Source organism: Podarcis pityusensis, assembly GCF_964106645.2.
Source record: "Podarcis pityusensis genome assembly, chromosome: 10".
NCBI lineage: Eukaryota > Metazoa > Chordata > Lepidosauria > Squamata > Lacertidae > Podarcis > Podarcis pityusensis.
In genome coordinates, this window is record NC_138035.1 from 34,561,065 (window position 1) to 34,582,791 (window position 21,727).

At 44.4% G+C, this 21,727-nt stretch overlaps 2 protein-coding genes and 2 pseudogenes across 4 annotated transcripts; 1 reads left to right on the forward strand and 3 right to left on the reverse strand.

Annotated features, from left to right (window-relative positions):
* Window positions 1-821: 821 nt before the first annotated feature.
* LOC308457449 (histone H2B 7 pseudogene) lies at window positions 822-1,466 on the reverse strand (annotated as a pseudogene). The gene has a single exon. The product of its transcript is annotated as a histone H2B 7 pseudogene (transcript).
* Window positions 1,467-2,712: 1,246 nt separating this feature from the next.
* On the reverse strand, window positions 2,713-4,217 carry LOC308457442 (histone H1.5 pseudogene; annotated as a pseudogene). The gene has a single exon. The product of its transcript is annotated as a histone H1.5 pseudogene (transcript).
* A 569-nt stretch (window positions 4,218-4,786) lies between these two features.
* Window positions 4,787-6,462, forward strand: LOC308457448 (histone H3.2). The gene has a single exon (XM_080971293.1). The coding sequence runs from the start codon at window positions 5,314-5,316 to the stop codon at window positions 5,722-5,724; it is 411 nt and encodes a 136-aa protein (XP_080827419.1). The 5' UTR covers window positions 4,787-5,313; the 3' UTR covers window positions 5,725-6,462.
* Window positions 6,463-7,346: 884 nt separating this feature from the next.
* WBP11 (WW domain binding protein 11) lies at window positions 7,347-19,365 on the reverse strand. Its single transcript, XM_080971244.1, has 12 exons — window positions 19,134-19,365; window positions 18,658-18,761; window positions 17,194-17,225; window positions 16,368-16,461; window positions 15,448-15,644; window positions 14,330-14,463; window positions 13,565-13,764; window positions 11,714-11,908; window positions 10,743-10,844; window positions 9,430-9,738; window positions 8,745-8,927; window positions 7,347-8,338 (listed from the first exon to the last, which is right to left on the reverse strand). Exons 2-12 carry the CDS (start codon window positions 18,719-18,721, stop codon window positions 7,920-7,922), a joined length of 1,929 nt encoding a protein of 642 aa, XP_080827370.1. The 5' UTR covers window positions 18,722-18,761; window positions 19,134-19,365; the 3' UTR covers window positions 7,347-7,919.
* Window positions 19,366-21,727: the final 2,362 nt, after the last annotated feature.

Below are 21,727 nucleotides of genomic sequence, written 5' to 3' on the forward strand. Positions count from 1 at the left end.
AAAGGCGCGCATTGACGTTTAAAAATCGTCAGCCTCTAGCTTTTTAAATTTCTCCCTCCGTTTTGCATTGCGTAGGCGCCAGGGGCGGGGGAATGCCAAGCTACGTGTAAACCTAAGGGTCGTGTAGTGTCTCGTTCACATAAATCACCCTTTTAATATTATTAAAAGTAGAAAATACGTGTCCATGTTTATTCAGCTGCCTCACAAAAGCCACATCGCTTAGGAACTGTTTGTGTGCGCCTGTATGTAACCCTGTTTATGTAATAAGATATCCTCATTCGGGACTGTATTTTCCGAAGGTGTTCTGCACTTCCAGTAATCCTACCCATTTCACGAACATTTAATAAGTGAATTCTAAAAAAATAACTTGGAGATTGCATGCATACTAATCATTAGGAACTTCGAAGCACTGGCCACTTTTGTTGTTCAACCGCACGTCTACAAACCGTATATAGGAGCTGGCTACAGCTCACCAATAACTGCAAAGCGCGGGTAATTCAAATTACCCAACTGTTATTATTAGAAAACTGATTCCCAATTCGGTTTTCTGCAACTATCAGTCATTCTTTCTGTGCATATAAAACTAAGATTTCATCTGGGACACAACGAAGTAAAATTTATTCACCGCAGGAGAATCATATGAAAGGAGCTCTAGGGTATCTGCTTTGTTCGATCATTTGTTTGTTGATCATTTAGCTTTTAACTACTGCATATAGTAGGGGAGATGGTTTATATTTAAACTGCATTAAACTATATATATATATATATATATATATATATGCTTTCAGATTTATACATTTCACCAACTTCACAATTTTTTAAGCATTTCAAAACTTCCTTCCGCCATTCTGCGGCTCCTTAAATTTAACTGTAATATCTTCTGCATATCCAAATTTAACTTAATTTGCTCATTTATTAATCTACTCTTATAAAACTGCAGATTACTAAACTGCATTAAACTTTTAGTAGGGGTTAGAAGTGTCGTAAAGCTCTCTTAATGAAAAAAATAGGTGGCTCTTAAAAGAGCCGTTAGGTTGCAGTGAGTGACGGTAATTTACTTGGAGCTGGTATACTTGGTGACAGCCTTCGTGCCCTCGGAGACAGCGTGTTTAGCCAGCTCCCCGGGCAGCAAGAGCCGGACAGCCGTTTGAATCTCTCTCGAGGTGACAGTGGAGCGCTTGTTATAGTGCGCTAAGCGGGTGGCTTCCCCAGCGATGCGCTCAAAAACATCATTCACGAAGGAGTTCATGATGCTCATGGCTTTGGATGAAATGCCAGTGTCCGGATGAACTTGCTTCAGAACTTTGTAGACATAGATAGAATAACTCTCTTTCCTAACTTTCTTCCGCTTCTTATCGCCTTTCTTATGAGTCTTCGTCACAGCTTTCTTGGATCCCTTTTTGGAAGCCGGCACTGACTTCGCTGGCTCCGGCATCTCTGCGTTTTCATGCGCTCTCCAGTCACCTCGGGCTCACGAGCGCTGCTGTTTTTTATATTGGCGATATGCAAATGAAAGAATTGTATTCTTCATTTCCTATTGGCTGAGAAATCGCAAAGAGTTACAAGCGTTCGCTTTTCGTTCATGATTGGTCAGCCAGATGCCGAGTGTCCATTGGCTGGTTTTGAAGCAATATCTCGGTTTCAGCCAATCACAACTCACACCGACTTTGACGGGAAAATGAAAGACCTGCCGTTCGACATGGCATAAGCGATCGTTCAGTCACAAAAAACTATTTTAAAAGTTTGAAAGTCGCCCCCTTCTAAATTGTCTTAAATTCTTTAAAGTAAATACACCGAATTCAACGGGACTGAGCAGAAGCTGGCATTGACTGACAGTGTGAAGGTGCTTCATCTAGTAGTTAATTGCCGTGAATCGTAGGACCCTTTAAGAACTAGCCAGCAAATTTTGACAACCGAGACAATCTAACCCTGGACACGTGGTACAATGTTTCTTAGTTTTTGACAGCGGTTTCCCACAAGCACCGGGCTGTTTTAATACTTTGTAAATCCGAGTCCTAAACATATTGACTCAGAATTAAACTGCTTTATGTTTAAATGGGACTTACTTTCAGGAAAACCGAAACCCAGTTCTATGTATTTTGGCGCAGAAATAAATCCTACTAGCGACACCGTGTGCTCCTAACTATGCATGAGTGCAGCATAAAAGTTGTAAAAATTCTCACCGAAGGATTAATTCACACAAATACACCCCCCCCCCAAAAAGCACACCTGTAAGTTGGATAATCAAGTAGCGCGGCTTCTCCCCCATCTTTCCGCAACAATACTTTCAAGCTGATTTTATTCATGGGCTCAAAGTTCTAGTTTTTAAAAATAACTTTTTAGAAATTAACTTTTCTGGGATAAAAGCGTCTCCCTCCCCTTCTTTCACTTCCGTGCCCGCCTAACTAGATCCACTCTACTCAAGAAGCTACAGGATTCCAGACTGGCGCACCAACCAAACCAGAGCAAGTTAGTATCCCGCTAAAGAGGCCGATCTAATGTCCCCATTTCTAGAAATTCAGGCTAATAATTCTGCGCGGTCCCAGGAGCAGTGACTGAAATTCTGACCAAACATGTGCAAGATATACTGTGGCAGGCGTGTGTATGTGTATGTATCTATATATTGCAAGAGTGTATGTACATTTGTGACAAGCTCTTTTTAGGAGGAGGTGGGTGGCTCTTAAAAGAGCCGTTGGGGTTTTTTAGCAGCGCGCGGGGCACATCTACTTCTTCTTGGGCGCCGCCTTCTTAGCCTTGGCCGCTTTGGGCTTGGCTGCCTTCGGCTTGGCCGTCTTGGGCTTCACCGCCTTGGCTTTGGCCGGGCTCTTGGCGACCCTCTTGGGCTTGACGGGCTTGGCCGCTTTCTTGGGGCTCTTGGCCGCCTTCTTAGCCGCCGGCTTCTTGGGCTTCTTAGGGCTTTTCTTGGCCGCCGCGGCTTTCTTGGGCTTCTTGACGCCGCCGGCCGCGGCTTTCTTGGCGGCGGGCTTCTTGGCTTTGACGGCAGCCGCCTTCTTCTTGGGCGCCTTCTCCTTGCCCTCGCCGGCCTTCTTGCCGATCTTGAAGGACCCCGAGGCGCCGATGCCCTTGGTGTGCACCAGGGTGCCTTTGTTCACCAGGCTCTTCAGGCCCAGCTTGATGCGGCTGTTGTTCTTCTCCACGTCGTAGCCTCCGGCCGCCAGGGACTTCTTCAGCGCCGCCAGAGACACCCCTTTGCGCTCCTTGGACGCCGCCACCGCCTTGGTGATCAGCTCGGTGACGCTGGGGCCCGAAGCCTTGCGCGCCTTGGCGCCGCCACTAGCCTTCTTCGCCTTCTTGGCAGGAGCCTTGGAGGCCACGACAGGAGCAGCAGCGCTGACGGCAACCGCGGGCGCCGTTTCGGACATGATGGCGAGGAGAGAGAGATGCGCGACACACACACAAAAAAGATTCCCGACAGAAGAAAAGTGAGCTCAAGTAGGTCAGCCGCTGTTTATTTATAGAGAGGAGCTGCCTCGCGATTGGTCCGCTGCAGGGCCCGCCCCTCTGCCAGGCAGACAGGAACTCTTTCGAGCGCCCAGTTTGTGTTTCTTTCGAGTTAATAAAGTGCGATTTTTACACCATACCGACCACCAAATAATCAAATATCTCAACCGGGGCGAAGAGGGAAGGGTGCTTCGCATTCGTTGCTTTTTTGAAAGCGCAAAAGTAAAGGCAACGTTTGGAAAAGGGCTCTTAAGGCTCGGCTGCAGGAGCTGGGGAGACCTCCCAAGAGCGAAACTTTTGTTTTTCTTTGTAAATTAAAGCAATGTAAGCCCCCAAAACACCCGAAAAACTGTGCGGGTCACATCTTCAGACAGTAAAGTCTGTCGCAGGACGTGGTGTGAGTTTTTTAAGCTAGTCTCCTCGTTGCAGGTGGACTTCAAGTAAACGGAGGTAACACAAGACTACACAAAATAGATTCACCATTGCTAATCGGCCAAGCCCTTACCAGCTCGCCTGCGCTATAGAAAAGGTGCTAAATATTGTATTATTTAGGTACATTCAAAGCCAATACTATATTGATAGTGTATGATCACACACACAAACACTATTCAAGAGTTTAATGCAGAATTTAAATTACAACCCACAAGGTATGTGACTGACTGTTGGACTTCACGGCAGCTCTATTTTATGCAGACTGATTTAGATACCTTAAGAATGTTATAGGAATTTGAATAAATAATTAAAATCCATCTATGTTTTTTTCAGAACAAACCCCTGGAAAACAACGATTAGACTCCAGGTGGTCCTTAGTCTCAAAGTGAAAAGGGCAGGTTCACTCCTCAGTCTTACAGCACATTCTGAGATAAAAGCCATCTTGCTTTCAAAGGAGTGTATTTCGAAGTTACTTGGCGTCAAAATCCTATATATGTATATATATAAATGCTTCTCGTGGGTCACAGTTAGTGTAAATAGACAACTCCACAGGTGACCGTTTGTGAAAAATACGATTCCCCTTGTTAAGGCTGCATCTCTAAACAAACTAACTTGGGAACAAGTCCCATTAACTAATGTGAGCCTTATTTCCTAGATGCGGCCACAGCTAAGTACAGTATATTTGAATTGGAATCAATGGGACCCCCCCCTTCGCCTGGACTTTGACGTGCTCTCCCATAGAAATTACTGGAAATAGCTACAAGGAAATAGCTCCCTCTGAGTTAAACGGAATTTACACCCAAGGATGTTAAAGGCTCCAACCTCACGAGCTGAAGTTCACGCACTTTGGGATAATAATAAAAAAAACCCAAGAAAAGTGCGCTGTAAACTATGAGAAATCGGGAAGGGGAGGTTCAACCCTAAACAGTAAATGTTTGTCTTTTCCTGTCAATATCACTAATCGCTGAAAAACGTTAAAATGAAGAGACAGTCCAAAATGTTCTCAAACAAGAAGATCTTATATAAAAGATTTAGGCAAGCTTAGCAAAGGAGCTTCTAGTGAGAGAGAGTTTATACAAGCAAAGAGCCTGTCGGCTGGTACTGAACAACACTGAACAGAAAAGGCAGAATCTGCTTGATTTTAGAGGGTAAATATTCGGGGGAAACTCGCCGCTGAAAAAAATTATCTATAGAGCTGCTAGGAGGCGGTCCGTAGGTGACACAAACCAAAGCGGGAGTTTTCGAATGGAGAAGCTGTCCAATGAGAATCTGCTCCACTGATGTCAGCCAATGGGGACAGAGACACGAGAGCACTATAAATAAAGGGTCGCGATCGCCTCGCTCCTTTATTCGGAGTTGCAGTTGCGGCTGGTTGAGGGCTGCTCGCGGTGTCTTCGTGAGTGCAAACGCGCCCCAAAGATGGCTCGGACGAAGCAGACGGCTCGCAAGTCGACGGGCGGCAAGGCGCCTCGCAAGCAGCTGGCCACCAAAGCGGCTCGCAAGAGCGCGCCGGCCACGGGCGGCGTGAAGAAGCCTCACCGCTACCGGCCGGGCACCGTGGCGCTGCGCGAGATCCGCCGCTACCAGAAGTCGACGGAGCTGCTGATCCGCAAGCTGCCTTTCCAGCGCCTGGTGCGCGAGATCGCGCAGGACTTCAAGACGGACCTGCGCTTCCAGAGCTCGGCCGTGATGGCGCTGCAGGAGGCGAGCGAGGCGTACCTGGTGGGGCTCTTCGAGGACACCAACCTGTGCGCCATCCACGCCAAGAGGGTGACCATCATGCCCAAGGACATCCAGCTGGCGCGGCGCATCCGCGGAGAGAGGGCTTAGCCGCTCCTCGCCCTCGCCCAGCTTCACCAACAACCCAAAGGCTCTTTTCAGAGCCACTACACCGCATCCCGAGAAGAGCTTGAGATTCCCTTCCCCCTACCCCAATTTGTGAGTTAGTACAAAGTGCCTCTGCACTGCCATGCGAGGATTTCAGATCACTTCCTGTATACATAAGTGTCCCCGTTTCTGCTTTATGAAGCGCCATTTTGGGAACGGGAAGGAACTAGTTTGCATTTTCACAACCCAATTCTTGACTGGTCGAGGAGCGAAGGGCTTACCTTAAGGTGCCCTCGTGCTTCACTTGCGGTTTTTAATTGGGTAGGAGCTTAAAACGGGGGTAGAGAACCTGGGCCCCCAGATGCTGTTTTGACTTTACTCTGCCGTCATCCATAACCAATGACCATGCTCCTATCCTCTACCAGGACTTGCGATCTTCCTGTTCTTTACATCTGCAGAAATATTTCCTCCTGGCGAAAGTTTGAATCATCCGATTTCCAAAATACTCATGCCAGTGCCAATGTATTTGTATTACGTATACACCTACCCTGTTCTCCCTCTGCCCGGCAACGTTTTGGGGGGGGGTACCCATCTGAAATCCTTGCTCTGCTTTTGAAGCTGTTTATGCTTCGCTTTCCTCCAATGCGTTTAAGGTGGTGTACATGGCTCTCCCCCTCATTTTATAGAACACCCCACCTGCTCTCTGCTGTATAATAAATCCATCTAGTTAGCGGAATACAACCTGTCATTGGCTGCCAGCTCTGCAACCCTTTTATAACAGATGTCAGACTGGGCATGGGGCCTGTATGCCTGAACTCCACACAAGCAATTGTTAGGTATTTTGTATTTCACATTATTGTGATGTGAGGTGGTCCACCTCTAGATGGTGCAAAACCAAGTGAACCATGGCAATTCTATGGCAAGCATAGTACTAGCAGTGGGCATACATATGTGAATGACAATGCATTTTGCCTTGGATTAAGGTGCTGTTCCAACGTTCTCGGACTGATACTGGACAGAAGACACAGGATTTCACATTTCACTCCAGTTGTCTATGGAAGAGGCTTGGTGCATCCATCTCTCCACCCCCTTTCAGCTTTTATTTTTTATTTTATTTGTATAATTTAATATTCAATATCATTACTAAACATTAATTTTCTAGTTTCCCTCCTCCCTGTTGACTTCCCCCAACATCCATTTCTGGTTTGTTACACCAAATGTTACATTCCCCCTTCAGCTTTTACACACAACTCACTTCATCAGGTGATGATTATACATACACTTCTATCCAGTTAAAGTAGATATTCATATTACATTAACTAATGTTCTTTAATTGTCAGTCTGTATGTATATGCCATCTCTGTGATCTATGAATGGAGCCTGGGTTCCTTTCAGGTTCATTTTTAATGTGGGCAAGAGATACTTTTTAGATATACAACTGTATCATGTTTCCCAAATGGAATGAACAGCTATTCTCCCTTTTATGGATTCTTCAGATATTAGGGATGTTCTCTTAAGTCTAAAGCATCATTAGCTACCTTCCATAGGTGCTGTTTGTCAGGTCCTCAGGCTACTTCTTTTCCTTCCTAAACCCAAAATAGTGCAGATAACTAGTCAGACAGTGGTGTATTACATCAAATATTTATTCTCTTTCAATAAGACAATGATTGCTCCTGTTAGCAAGAAGCCACAGTAGTGAGTGCAGGATACACAGGGTGCAAAATGTTTGCATGCCATATATGCAAACAGTAACCTGCCCACCTTACAACAATGTGTAAACCCATTTTTCTCACCCAGCTAAAAACAGCATTACAAAATATTTACAGAAAGCCACCAAAACAAAACATAAAAACTTGATCGGTACATGTGGAAGAAATGCTTTAACAGTGTGTTCTGGTTCCTCAAGTAATTCCTCCCTTTAACAAAAATAAAAAAATGAGACAACAGGATTTTCCATGAGCACACAGACACAACCAAGTCTTTCATTAAAAAGTGAGTAGAGTAATTGCACCCCTTTTCCACTCTCTACAGTGGTCGTTCTCCCAAATGTGATCACAAGTTAATAGGGATGGGGGACTATTGTCACAAATGAAGGAGCTCTTCAACTGGATGCCACTATAACATGGAACCTCTGCCCCTAAGACAGTAGTCTGATCTCATAATCGCAGAGAATATACAGGTTAACTGGGAACAGATTGTCACAGTAGCCCCTCCATTTCCTTCATGAAAGCTTCATAGACATCATCTTTTGTCTGCACAGAAATGGGAGCAGAAGAGCCAGCCTTAGGAGTTGCTTTGGTTATCTGAACAGAAGGCTCATCATCAGGTTTTCTCTGGGTGGTGGCAGCTGTCCCTTTGTTTTCTCGGCGAACTCGCAAGGCCGTGGGCACGAAGCGGGTGATCTCAGCCTTGGGGTTGGTGATCTGTGGCTTGGCGCTGATCGTCGCTGTGGCTTTCTTCTCAATGGTGGCTGCACTGGTGTCATCCGCCTTGGGACGCTGGATCAAGCTGGGCGGAGCACTCAGCACCCCAGGATTGGGAATGGGAGCTGGGGGAAATAACCCAGGTGGGGGCACCAAAGGAGGGCGCAACATGCCTGGACGAGGAGGGGGGATGCCTGGAGGAAGAGATAAAAGTTAGCCTGCTACTCTTTGCTCAGAAGGAACCAATACCAGCATCAGCTCAAGTTCCTTTTGCCTCCCCTTAATTTAAGGTCATTATATTTGCAAAATTACATGGGACACACATTTTAAATCATCAAATTCCAACAGGTGTACCAACGATTCATAAAACCTAGAGCATTTCACTGTGCTGGAACAAAAAGGACAGGAAAATATCACCCTCTAATCTTAGGATTCAACAACAGCTTGTAGTTGACCACTTATAAATTATGATTTTTATTAAGCAGTACATAACTCTTACTACATTAAAAAACCTTAAGATGAAAGCATACACCACTAGACTAATTTTGTTTATCCATAACAGTGAATAAAAGAGCTCCTGTGAGTAAACTGTAGTATTACCTGGAGGGGCTGGAGGTGGTAGGCGAGGTGGGGGTCCTCTTGGAGGAGGGCCAGGAGGCAGACCTGGCGGTGGACCAGGTGGAGGGCCAGGGGGGCGGCCAGGGGGAGGTCCGGGAGGCAACAGTCGTGGTAAAGGGCCACGCATTCCAGGCAACCCAGGTGGCCTAAGAAACGGAGGAGCCCCTGTGAAAGCATTTGCACAAAGACAGTTTAGTTTATGGGTTAACATGGCAATTCCTCATTACCATTTACCTGTTGTTGTGCCAAAGAGATGAGAAAGAGAGGTTTTAAGACTACCTTGCTTTTTTACACAAACACTCCAACACAGCCCATGGTAATGGTGACCACTTTTTTATCAAAATACATTGCTTTTTCCTTCTGAATCACGTCAAATCATTTACAAAGTGCCAGAGATGTACAAAAACAGTCATCCACCCACTGGGTAGCTGCCTCCCCCCACCCCTCCTTTTGTTGCCACGGCTGCAAGAGACTGCTTAAACAAAAACTGAGTATCTGCCTGATGAGAAAGACAAGTGTTTGAAGTGCAACATTCATGTGACGTTGGAGTGGGAAGCCTCCACCAGTATGCTAGCTGAGTAAGACAACTGCCTGTTTTCGGGATTTGCAAGCTGGGAGCCCAAAGCAAAGAGAAGCCTGGATTTCTTAAATTTCATCAGGTGCTCACCTGGAGGAGGACCAGGAGGGAGGCCAGTAGGTGGCCCTGGAGGCCTCAAGGGTGGTGCAGGAGGTGGCCCAAGAGGGGGTGGCCCAGGCATGGGAGGCGCTTGCATCTGAGTCGGAGGAACAGGCTGAGGTGGTGGCTGCTGCTGTGGCTGGGATGCTTGAGAGGCTGCCGATGATGCTGTCTCAGCATGGGCCTCTTCCGCGCTTTGCTGCTGTGGTGTATCTTCAGCCTCAGAGTCATCATCGTCATCATCATCTTCCTCTTCAGAATACTCTTCTATCTCTTTGCCTCCCTCAGGAATTTCCTGGCCTGAAGAGAAATAATGCAGGCTTGATCTTTAAAACAGATTCTGGGACTTTAAAAGGCAATATAGACCACAGGCCAACATTAGAAAAGAAGGATTTGAAGGCCCAGGAAAAATATTCTATCAGAAATTAAGAAACTGCTATTGAATGCTACAAGTATCTCCACAGGGCGGCTATGGCAAGGCCCAAATTTCCTCCAGGATGTTCCAAGCCCATTGCCTCGTTCCTGCATCCCTCCTGTTGAATGGGGTTGGAAGATTAGCAGCCGTGCCCCAGCCTTGCATAGATCGGAAATAAATTCCAGCAAGTGGCATGGGACCTAATCCAGAGTAGGAGCGCAGGGTTCAGAATTTTTCTTACACCCACTTTCTTTCTTCTGAAGCATGGAGATGGTTGCACAGTGCTTCCCCCATCCATGGCACACCTACCCATCATTAAAGGTGCCCCGCTGCCCTGTGGTGTCAAGGAATTCATTTTCTCGCTAAGTTTCAAAAAGCTAGATAGAATTGGCTTAGGGATTCCTCAGTGTATCTTCAAGGTTTGAAGGTCTATTTAACACTCTTCTGCAAAAGTCCTGCGTTAATATTTTGTGGGCAGCCGCTTATGGGGTTCCTTCATCCCACAGTGTCTGAAAATCCCAGCAACATACCAGTTTCACCATGACCAGTCTGAGAAAGCTATGAAAGCATCCTTTAAACCAGTCCCTGCCTTCCGTCTTCATATTAATTTAATCAGGGGTTGGGGACTCAGGAATTTGGAAGACAACCACACATGCGAATTATGAGGTCAAATTCACTGCTGTATCAGTCAGCTGATGTGCTAAATGGTCCCATATCCTAGCTTCTATTCATAAGGCACTTTCTAGATAGATTTTTAATGCAAATCCTTGCTTAATAAACTATTTGTGAGTTAATTTCTCTGGGTAAACAGACTTCCATAGCTTGCAACTAAAATGAAGAAGGTTGGGGGGGTGGGAAATAAAGCTGAGAAAAATTCAGGCTTTCTTACCAGCCATTCGCAGCATCATGGCCTGAAGTGGCGTGAGCTCTTTCATGTTTTTCTTCTTCTTGCGTGATTTTCCAGGTATCTCAGCAAACCGTACACTATGGCCTGCAGAAGTAAATTGATGGAGGATTAGGAATTCATCAGTCATCTCCTCTCAGTTTTAATGTCTGGAGTGCTTTAAAAATCCAGGCTCTACCATGCTGCAATTCAGAAATTTAAGTAGCTATGTATTTTCAAGGCTTCAAGTGACTCTTACAGGTGAGCACATTATCTGCTAGATTTTATGTTGTACAAAGCCATTTATCTTTTCTAACAACCAAATGACCCAACATTATTATTAGCTACTATTTATAAAGTGCCTCAATGTCCCTGTTTATTGTTCCTCTAAGCGGGTTTCCTCCAGATGTTGCTGGATCCCAGGGTTCTGCTGGCTACAGCTGATGGGAGTCGTACTCTAAAGCAACAGGATGGTGCCAGGCTGGTCTAGGCACTGCACAAAGTTAATGCCCACACAGTACCCTTCCACAAGCTTACAATGTTAATATGCATGACACACACAAAAAATGGTAAGAGGGGGAAGAGCAAAACAGCAGATTCAGCCACAAATTCTTAAATCAAGTTATGCAATTGTTACAATAACCAGATGGACAGCCATTAAGGGAAACAGTTCTAAGAGGAGGAGGAGCCAACCCACGGTTGGTCCCAGCAGAGCAGACTTTGCTGTATTAACTCCCCCTTTGATGCAGCCAGTATATACATCAGGTGGGATACGTATCAGACTAGTCAAGAACAGTATGTTTATAAAGAAAGAACTCAAGAGATTGCTTGTACCACTCTACAAAATAATGCTGGAAAGCATCCTATGAAAGAGCTTAGAACAATAATTCAGATGTTGGTAAAGCATTCATGCTTGCTCTCACCTACTCAAACACTATGAAAGCATAACTATTTCAAATCCATTCTCCTGAGCTTACCCAATTTCTTGTCTTCACCACCCTCCCTCTCAGCCGTGTCATCGTGATGCATGAACTCTTCCCCTTCACTGTCTGCATCACTTCTGTCACTGTCGCTGTCATCAGTAGTGTCATCGTGTTTGTCCTGATCCATGTCCTCGGGATAACCCTCATCTTCACTGGTACTGGAAGCTTCATCATCCTGCCCTCGTGGACCTGAGTAGTTCAAACATGAAGCCACCAAGAAAAGCAACGTTCAGCTTGTTTTGATACTGTAAAAGCTTTCCCTTACAATACGATGGGGTAGGGAGGTGAAGAGGAGAATCAACAGTTCAGGTCCAATAGTCTCCTGCAAACTTCACAGCCAAGAAGAATCATTATGAAATATCAGAATACCTGCATCACCTGCCCACTTTGATTTCTGGATGGCTGGTTTCTTCTATAAACCCACAGGTGTACAGCAAAGTGTCTACAAATGAGCATAGCTGATGATAATTTATATAAAACTGTTCCCGAACAAAGCAAAAAATAAATAAATAACAAAGTAGGTTAACAGTGACAATATTTATTTAGTGGTGACATTTGAACATCATTGTACACCATAGTTAATGGTTTACCTGGAACATACAAACTGCTTCTCCTTCACTCCTTCCTTGGCATGATCAACAAAATACAATCTCTGGCTTACCATTACATCCAAACAAGCCACTGTTGGTATGCCAAGAACAAACCTTGGTTTAACAATGTGGCTTGGAACAAAACCACAACTGCTGATTCAGACATATTGCTCAGCAAGGGATCATTGTTTATCACTCATGCTAGGGGAGTGTTCCATTAACTATGTTTAACTGTAGCACGCAAAGTATCATAGCAGTCATATCCAAAAAGCGTTCACATAAATCTGAGATTTGGGGGAAGGGGGGGGAGTTCTAAATAGCAAGCCTAATGTATTTCTTGGGAACTAGTAGCTTCTTAAAAGCATATACACGAGAATACATATGCATACCAGATATTTCAAATGCTTCTTCCATGCTCAAAACATGGGAATGTCTTACATGGCTTTCCTTTCTATTTATTTGCCATCCATCTTTTAGGCCTCCTTCAAAATTGGCAATGTGTCTTTTCTTCTCCTTACAGATCTGTGTCCTCAAAACTAAATCTAGTTTTACATCTTTTAAAAGTACAGGGGAGAATGAACAACATAGGAAACTGTCAGAAGATTTCCCCAACTTTTCCACAAAGCACAACTGCCTGTGTACAGAAGAATATGAAACCCCAGCCCCCATCCTCAAATACAATGGTAATAATAATAATAATAATAATATAATATAATAATTTATTACTTATACCCCACCCATCTGGTGGGTTTCCCCAGCCACTCGGGGCAGCTCCCAACAGAATATTAAAAACACGATAAAACATCAAACATTAAAAACTTCCCTAAACAGGGCTGTCTTCAGATGTCTTCTAAAAGTCAGATAGTTGTTTATTTCCTTGACATCTAATGGGAGGGTGTTCCACAGGGCGGCCACCACTACCGAGAAGGCCCTCTGCCTGGTTCCCGATAACCTCGCTTCTCATAGTGAGGGAACCGTCAGAAGGCCTCGAAGCTAGACCTCAGTGTTGAACAATGGGGGTGGAGACGCTCCCTCAGGTATACTGGGCTGAGGCGGTTTAGGGCTTTAAAGGTCAGCACCAACACTGTGAATAGTGCTCAGAAATGTACTGGGAGCCAAAATAGATCTTTCAAGACCGGTGTTATGTGGTCTTGGCAGCCACTCCCAGTCACCAGTCTAGCTACCGCATTCTGGATTAGTTGTAGTTTCTGCGTCACCTTCAAAGGTAGCACTTGCGGATGAGGAACATAACTACCTGTCTCTGGACTGTAAGACACTTCCTCTTCTCTTCTCCGAGGGGCCATCTCTGAGGTGAATCCAACCTTCCGACCGTACATCTGCAAGACCTGAGGTGGAGGCGGCCCTGGTGGAGGTCCTGGAGGCTTCCTGCCTGGAGGTAAGCGAGGAACACCAAGCCCAGGGGGTGGAAGTACAGAAACAGGCCGGACAGGAGGTCTAGAAACAAGGTTTTGAACAGTTTTAAAGCTAAGGATTTACAAGCTTTTCAGTTTGAGCTAGAGTGTTGGATGCCACTGCAGCACCAGCTGAGCTTTTGCCCTAGTTTCTGGCTACTTCCTTATGCCCTGTGAATATTATGCCAATTGTCTCCCTAGTGGCTGAAGTTAGTATTTCTTCTCAGCCAGCAACAAAACAGCTGACAACAAGGACAAGAAGCTGAGCACCAATTTAATTCAATATATGCATGTGCCCCAGATTTAATCAACAGCCACACTTAACACTTTTCTGTACTAGCATGCAGCCCAAATGATGTCAGTCCATGTCTTGTGCCTTAAGCTACACTTCAAGAACCACCATTAAACCACATGAACAAAAAGCAGCTCACAAATTATAGCATGTGGCTTTTAAAAGCTCTAAATGCACAAGTAAAAGCCTATTTAATCATAGTAGCAGCATCAGATTCACAAAAGCCTATTAATCATAGTAGCAGCATCAGATTGTAATCCACACAGACCAACCCCTAAAAGAGCTTTGGCCTTTTCCAGTGCATTTCCTTGCTTACCCATAGGCTGATGTCTTTTTGAGAATAGAGGGGGGCTGCGCTCCAGGCAGGGGGATGTCCTGAATGAGGATGTTGGAAGGGGCATGAGGCATATCTGGCAGGGGGATACTCTCCACTTCGACATGCTGAGCATTCTGAAAGAGATTTTTAAACATTCCCTTAGGTTAATCTTCAGGAGGTGACAATGGGTATGTGACAGAGAGGTGAGACAAGCGCCCCTCCATCAGCTCAACTGGGATCACCCGGCGCCTGGATCCTCTCCTCCCTTGCTCATTATGTATCTTGATTGTATATCCCAGGCATAGGCAAACTCGGCCCTGCAGATGTTTTGAGACTACAGTCCCCATTATCCCTGACCACTGGTCCTGTTAGCTAGAGATGATGGGAGTTGTAGTCCCAAAACATCTGCAGGGCCGGGTTTGCCTATGCCTGATACAACCTCATGAAAGACTTAGGCCTGGAACCTACTTATCTTCCTCTCCCCTCCCCATTTGTTTTGAATTCTGTCACTTAGACTGTAAGCAGTTAGCATAAATGAAAACCACATTTAAATTTAAAAAAACAACAACTACTAGCTTTAATAATCAGCCAAGAGGGCTTTCACTTCCCTTCTGAGCCATGTCTAGTTGATTGTAAGCCTGCAGGCAGGAATGTTTGGGGGGGGGGGTTTGCATAGCACTTAGCAAATTTTAGGTGCTTTATAAATGAGAAAGCAACATGAAGCAATCAGTGGCATAACATTTAGTTTCCCGACAACTCATAAATGCAAGCAACCATTTAGAAGGAACATCACACGACCAGTCAAATTAATGAAATAGTCATTTAAACCATTCCAATGAAATCTGAGAAGGGAAAAGTGAAGGTTTCTGGTCACCAAACTACATAGGGAGGAGATTCAGAAAAGCCAGTTTTTATATAGATGATTTTCAAATGCAACACACCACTGCTTGCATGTACTGTTTGTTACCAGACATATGCATGGTGTGCTTGTAATTTAAAAAAAAGCGCAGTAGGGCTTAGAAGGAACCAAGCAACTGGCTTTGCACTGTCTACACTTAAGTAAGCCAGGAGTAAGAACCCTTAAATCAATGCCATTCAAATCTGATGAGGGCAGATACCTTTACAGCATCGAAGTACTGACTGAGCTGAGATCTCTTCTGCTCATATTCCACTTCTAGCTTGCGCAACTCCTTGTAGATGTCTGGATTCTCCTTCTCATAGAGCCGCAGGATACGCTCAAAGGTCTCACGCAATTTCTTACGCTTGTCCTTCAGCACCTTCTCATTGAGCTGGGGTTGCTGCACTGGGTTAAACTCTGATCCAGTATTAGGATTGAGACCACCATGTGGAAGGAGAGAGATTTACAAGCAAAGCCTGAATTAAGTCATTGTTTTCTCTTCCTCTCACCACACCACATTTATAACACATGTGCCATTGTGGCATCCATGTTCAGAAACAGAACCCCGAAGAAAGCTTTCCTCCTAAGTGCCACTAAAAGAGAATACATATTTGGGAAGACAGCTTACTGGTGCTCAAATAACTCTGTTAGTTCCCAGGTGCCCCAGCCTGATCAGCAACCCAAGTAGTGACTAGGGAGGAGGGGGGAGGCCTTCCTGGGCCTGGCTCCCCATTCAATGAACCCTCTTTCTAGGGCAGCTTGCCTGGTCCAATCAATGTTTCTAGGATGGCTTCTAAAAGAGAGAAAGAAAAAGGACACGGGGACGGGGCCACTTGAGTGTACCCAGCCCTTGATCTCCTTACTCCAAAAAAAACAAAACAAAAAAACACAACAACAAACATGGTATCTGATAATATTTGTTACATCAGCCAATGTGTTTCTCCTCCAGATATTTTTTAACTATTAACTCCCATAAGCCAACATGACCAGTGGTCAGGGACAATGAGAGCTTTAGTATAACATATAGAGAGTACCATATTGCCTACCCCTAAGTCTTTCAGCTTCACAGATGCCTTTGGCCCCATCTGGTTTCTCCATTCAAGTTTCCCCCAACCCCCCAAAAGGTTTATTCAAACCTACCCATTTCATCAAGTTTTTCCATATCTCGGATTATTTGCTTGGGATCCTTCATCTTCAACACTGCTGCTCTCACCATCATGCGTTGCTTCTTGTTCTGGACTCACCAGAAAATGAGAGAGAGTGAAAGATTCCTGTATCGGCCAAACCAAGCAACATATACAATACAAAAAATAGGGGGATCCAGGAGTGGGTTTTTGCATGACAGGACTGTGAGCTCAATTCTGGTACTGGGAAAATAATTATGGACCAAACATGTGCTTAGAGGCACCCTGTTCCTTAATTTTAAGAGTCTGCTGCCCCCACTATAACATATCTTGCACCCGGCTCTACTTGGAGGATAAGTTTCTAGTTTTTTAAAAAAGCAGATCCCACAAGACTGAAGTCTGCACAACACGGTTCTAAGCTGTTAAAATTGATTTTACATTCCAATTTTAAAGGCAGTGTGTTAACACACCTTCACATTTATACCCTATCAACCTTTACCATCCTCAGTCTCTAGTTCTGTGGGGTTTTATATTACTGGCTTCCTGTTTAAAGACACTTGAGTACTTGGTCAAACACTGCCATGATATTTATACTTACAGATGAGAATAAGACTAATCATCCACCAAGGAAAACTATAAATATATAACATTAGTACTATCACAATTCTATTAAAAATGCATTATTTCTCCAGCTTTATGAATACTTGGAAAATACTGTATTTTTAAATAGGAAAGGGCTCATCAGTTAGCAAGTACTACATTAACAAGGTATGCTTTACGTTAGGAACATAACAGATAGAAGTATAGGGTCACCAGCCTTTAGTAAAGCAACGATCTCTCACCTTCTTAAGCTCCCTTTTTCGAGCCTCCTTGCCTGCAAAGATATAAATGCTCAATTTCAGACCCAGTACTAGCAAGCTTTGGGCTGCAATCAAAACCACACTTATCACGGAACTCATTGTACTTCAGAGTACACTTTGAATCCTAAGAAGTACTGTACTTGTGCCAGGGAAGGAGTAAAGCAGGAACTGGGCAACATGCACCAGAATGCTGCTTGTTCACAACAAACAACAGCCGGATAGAAAATCTGGTTTATTGCTATGTGCAAATGCAATCAGCATCTGCCCAAGGAGGAATCTAAGTCTATAAGGCTTTACTTGTATACTTCACAAAAGCACACACAATGTTGCCTGACCAACCCTGAACACTTACTCCACCTTTTCCCAAAACTGTCTTTAAGGAAAAGAAGTTGAGTGTTCTACCATCCGAAAGGAATCTGACTCTTGCAAACACAGCCTGTGTAAACACTATACAGTACCTTTAAAGCACATTTGAAGCAAATTCTTTCCCTCAAAAAATTCAGAGCACTATAGCTTACACTGCACATACCTATAATTCCCAGGGACCCTTAATAAACTGCAGTACTCAAAATTCTTTGAGGAAAAGACTGTGCTTCAAAGGTGCTTTGAAGCTATAGTGTGTACATAGCCATAGTAAACATGGACCGACTTGAAGCTGCACAGAAGTGCACTTAGATTTAACTATGAGAAATCCTATAATTAACAGACTGCAGTGAAGCAAGTCATACTGACTGCTCTTCAAATAATTTAATATAAATATTTGTATATAAGATTTATAAAGCAGCAACATTATGCCTTCAACTGATTAGCTTGATATAAAGCAATCTTCTGAAGAAAAATCTCCACTTGACATTACCATCATCCCATTATTTTATATTCCTGTACATTCCTTCACTGACATTGTTTAATGCTAAACCCACAGTATACTGTAACATTTTTAGCCTGCAGTGTTAGGTCTTATACCTCGGGCTACATTAGTGTTCAAAACTCCCATTGTTATAGGCACATTTTGCAACAGGGAATTTAATTAGTGTGAGCAGTTTCTGAGGTCTGGGCGCATTACAGCGCCTCAGATTTCAAATTAAAACTGCAGGGCAGAAGGAAAGGAGGACCTTTTTCTGCCTCCCCACTTTCAGCTACTCTCTGAAGACTGGAGAAGAGACCCTCTTAAGAATATTGGGGGGGGGGGGCAGGGGAAGGACTAGACCATGTGAAAAATGAACATAATATTTTAGCAGCAGTTCGTTCATTTTCAGCTTTGTATTCTAGTTATTTAAAAAAGTGCCCCTAGACATTCCATTGCTGCGCCCGTAACCTAGGTTTAAGGTGCGATTTGGCTCCTAGTTTTCCTATCTTAGTTTCTAACACTGTGCTACATGCTTTCAACCATACGTCTCCCCTAAAACCCTCCCCCTTACTTTTAAAAAATAAATTCTGTACACTTACGAGCTTGATCTGTGGGATTCATGAACTTCCCACTCTTGGTGGATGACGTGGATCTTCGCCCCATTTTGACAGTTTGTTTATTTTATTGTTTCACTGAATGAAAACTAGACCAGGAGGAGAAAAATATATATAATTCAGCATAAACGTCAGTATTAAACACACGAGTGAAGTTCTGCAAGTCATACAGAAGTACATCTCATTATAATAGTAATTAATAATAATAATAATAATATAGTATAAATAATAACAACAACAGTAATATAGTATATATATATTTTCATTAAAAAAAAACCCTTTTCTGTTAAAAGTCAGGCATTTACTGAAAAACGCTCGCCCTTGATCCGACCAGGGTTTTAACACCGGACCATCAGGAGACGCAGCTCTGCACAAAGCTCCAACCTTCGTGGTACTATAAACAACTGTTTGTGCCCATGAAGATGAAAGGATTTCTATGTCGGGAAACGGTAACAGGTTACCTGGCGCCAAAGCCGGTGGCTCCAAGCAGGGAGAGGCGGACAGCCCAGATCCGCGCCTGACCCCAGTCGATCCACGGGGCGCGAAGGAAGAGGCCGGAGCCCGCCAACCTCGACGGCAGAGCGGCGCCCGGTCGCTCCAACGAGAGAAAGGGCCCTACAGAAACAGCGCCTCGGATACTCTCCGCGTCGCCGCCATCTTGAAAAGCCGCGCGATATCGCGGCAACAGCGATAGAGGCGCGGAACGGCTAGAGTAGCCCACAACCTGAACTTCCGGCAAAAATGAGGAACTTTGAGGCACGTGGACTTCTCATCAAAGACTCGGCTTCCGTCCCCAACTTCCGGGAAGTTGATTCGGCCTGAAGTAGCGGACCATTAAGGAGGTCAGGGTTTTAGCATCCCCAGCCTAGGATACTCCGAACAAAAGGTTGACAGCAAGCACCGGAGCTCATATATTTTGTTTTTAGTTTAATTATTGAATTCATATATACCGCCCTATGCACGGAGGTTCACAGGGCGGATCACAAAAAAAAAAAATCAAAATATAAAACCACTACATATGGATTTGGATTTGATATCCCACCTTTCACTCCCTTTAAGGAGTCTCAAAGCGGCTATCATTCTCCTTTCCCTTCCTCCCCCACAACAAACACTCTGTGAGGTGAGTGAGGCTGAGAGACTTCAAAGAAGTGTGACTGGCCCAAGGTCCCCCAGCAGCCGCATGTGGAGGAGCGGAAACAAATATATATATATATATATATAAAATTAAAACAACAATCTAATAACAATTCCCCCCTCCAAAAAAAACCCATATTTTAAACGGGCATAGGATTCAATGAAATCAACCAAAGTTCTGGTTAAAAAGGAACAATTTTGCCTGGCGTGGAAAACTGGAAATATATGCAACTCATACTGCTTCCTCCTTCCCCTCAGCTGTCGCCTGAGGCAACCGCCCAGTGATACAGCCATCAGTATGGGCGTCTGTAGGAATTTTTTTTGGGGGGGGGAAATAAAGCACTAAAAAGGGGAGCAGTGGATTTCTCACACGAAAATAAGAGCAGCAGCTGTCCATTTTGCCTCGTATCTCGGGTTCTACAAATGACAAAAACTTAACTCTTTGGAGAGGTAAACTGGAGATTATGGCACTTCGGAAGTCAGTGCTCCCTTCCTCTCCCCGCCTGCACTTTGCGGGTATCTTACATGCATGCGAACAAATACAGCACAAGGCTTTGCACCAACTGAGCTTTGGGCTGCAAGTTGTGAGTGACGTCCCAGGGGTCGCCATTTGGAACCGGCGAAGTGTTGTTGGAGTACGTTTGACCGCCGGCAATGCTGGCTGGGGCTGCTGGGAGTTGGAGTTCAAGAAAACCTCGAAGGCACCATGTTCGCTATCCCTGTGTAGTTTTACCGTTTGCTGCAACCCGAGAGGTGTTAAGCGTGGGGGATTTGGAGCTGGAAAATCAAACTAGCTTCTGACATGCTCGATTGACAGTATACTACTTTGTACCCCCCAAAAAGTAAAGAAACCCTATCTCAGCCACAGTATCATGGGAACAGTGGTCTGCAGTTTATACAAACTCCCCCGACAGCAGTCACGTTTTTCTCACAAAGTAAGTCCTAACTTAAAGCAAGAACTACTTCTTTCTGAGTGGACTCCGGCTTCTCAAGTACGCTAAAATCCTCGATTTCTTTATTATTTTATATAGGCAGTTCTTATTTACATCCTGGGATGTGGAAACGTCAAAGGGAATCTTAAGGTTTTTTTCTTTCTGTGTGATTTCCGACTATTTTCCTATCTCTATACTTGTCCTTGTTACTAGACGCTCCAGGCTGCGGCGTCTCTTTGGTACTTTGTATTTAGAATTACTGTAAAGTGGAAAGGTGATCAATATCAGACCAGAAGTGTCTGTATAGGACTGAGACCGTATACTTCCCCCCGTCTCTATGGTAACGGTACCGCCCGCAAATCTCTCTTTCCGGTTCGCCTGAGCTCAGAGGTGCTCAAGACCGGTTTGTCCTTCAGACCTCCCAAGGTCTGCATCTCTATGGTTTAGGTTTCTCATAATCGCTAGGCAACACTGAAAGAAGGTGCCGGGAGAGGGAGGGCGCCATTTTTGGTCTAGAAGTCCGTTATACCACAGAAGGCCGAGAGGGGGCGCTCGCCTGCCAGTCCTAGAAATAAATTCTTCCAAGTCCTTTTCTTGCACAAGCTCAGAAATAACTTTATACTGCAAGGTTCAATCACACAATGCTTTTTAGAGGGAAGAAGACACAGTTCAGTTCAGATCATATCATATCATCATATCATAACATATATCGAAAGAGCATTAAAAATGCTTTATATAAAACATGACTCCTGGCAGTACAGAAGTTTGACTTATAAACATTACCCTAAGTACATTTTGTTGCAAGTCCCATTGATAGCAATGTCAATTACTTCCAAGTACAGTGAGTGGTATCTCGGATTACAGAAGCCTGGATATTTATAAAATTATGAAAGTTGAAGTGGATAAAGAAATTTTGCTCCCTCTTAATATCCCCTTGAAAAATGGCCTTCTTGTGTCTTTTGTTGAAAATATTGTACCTTGAAACTGAA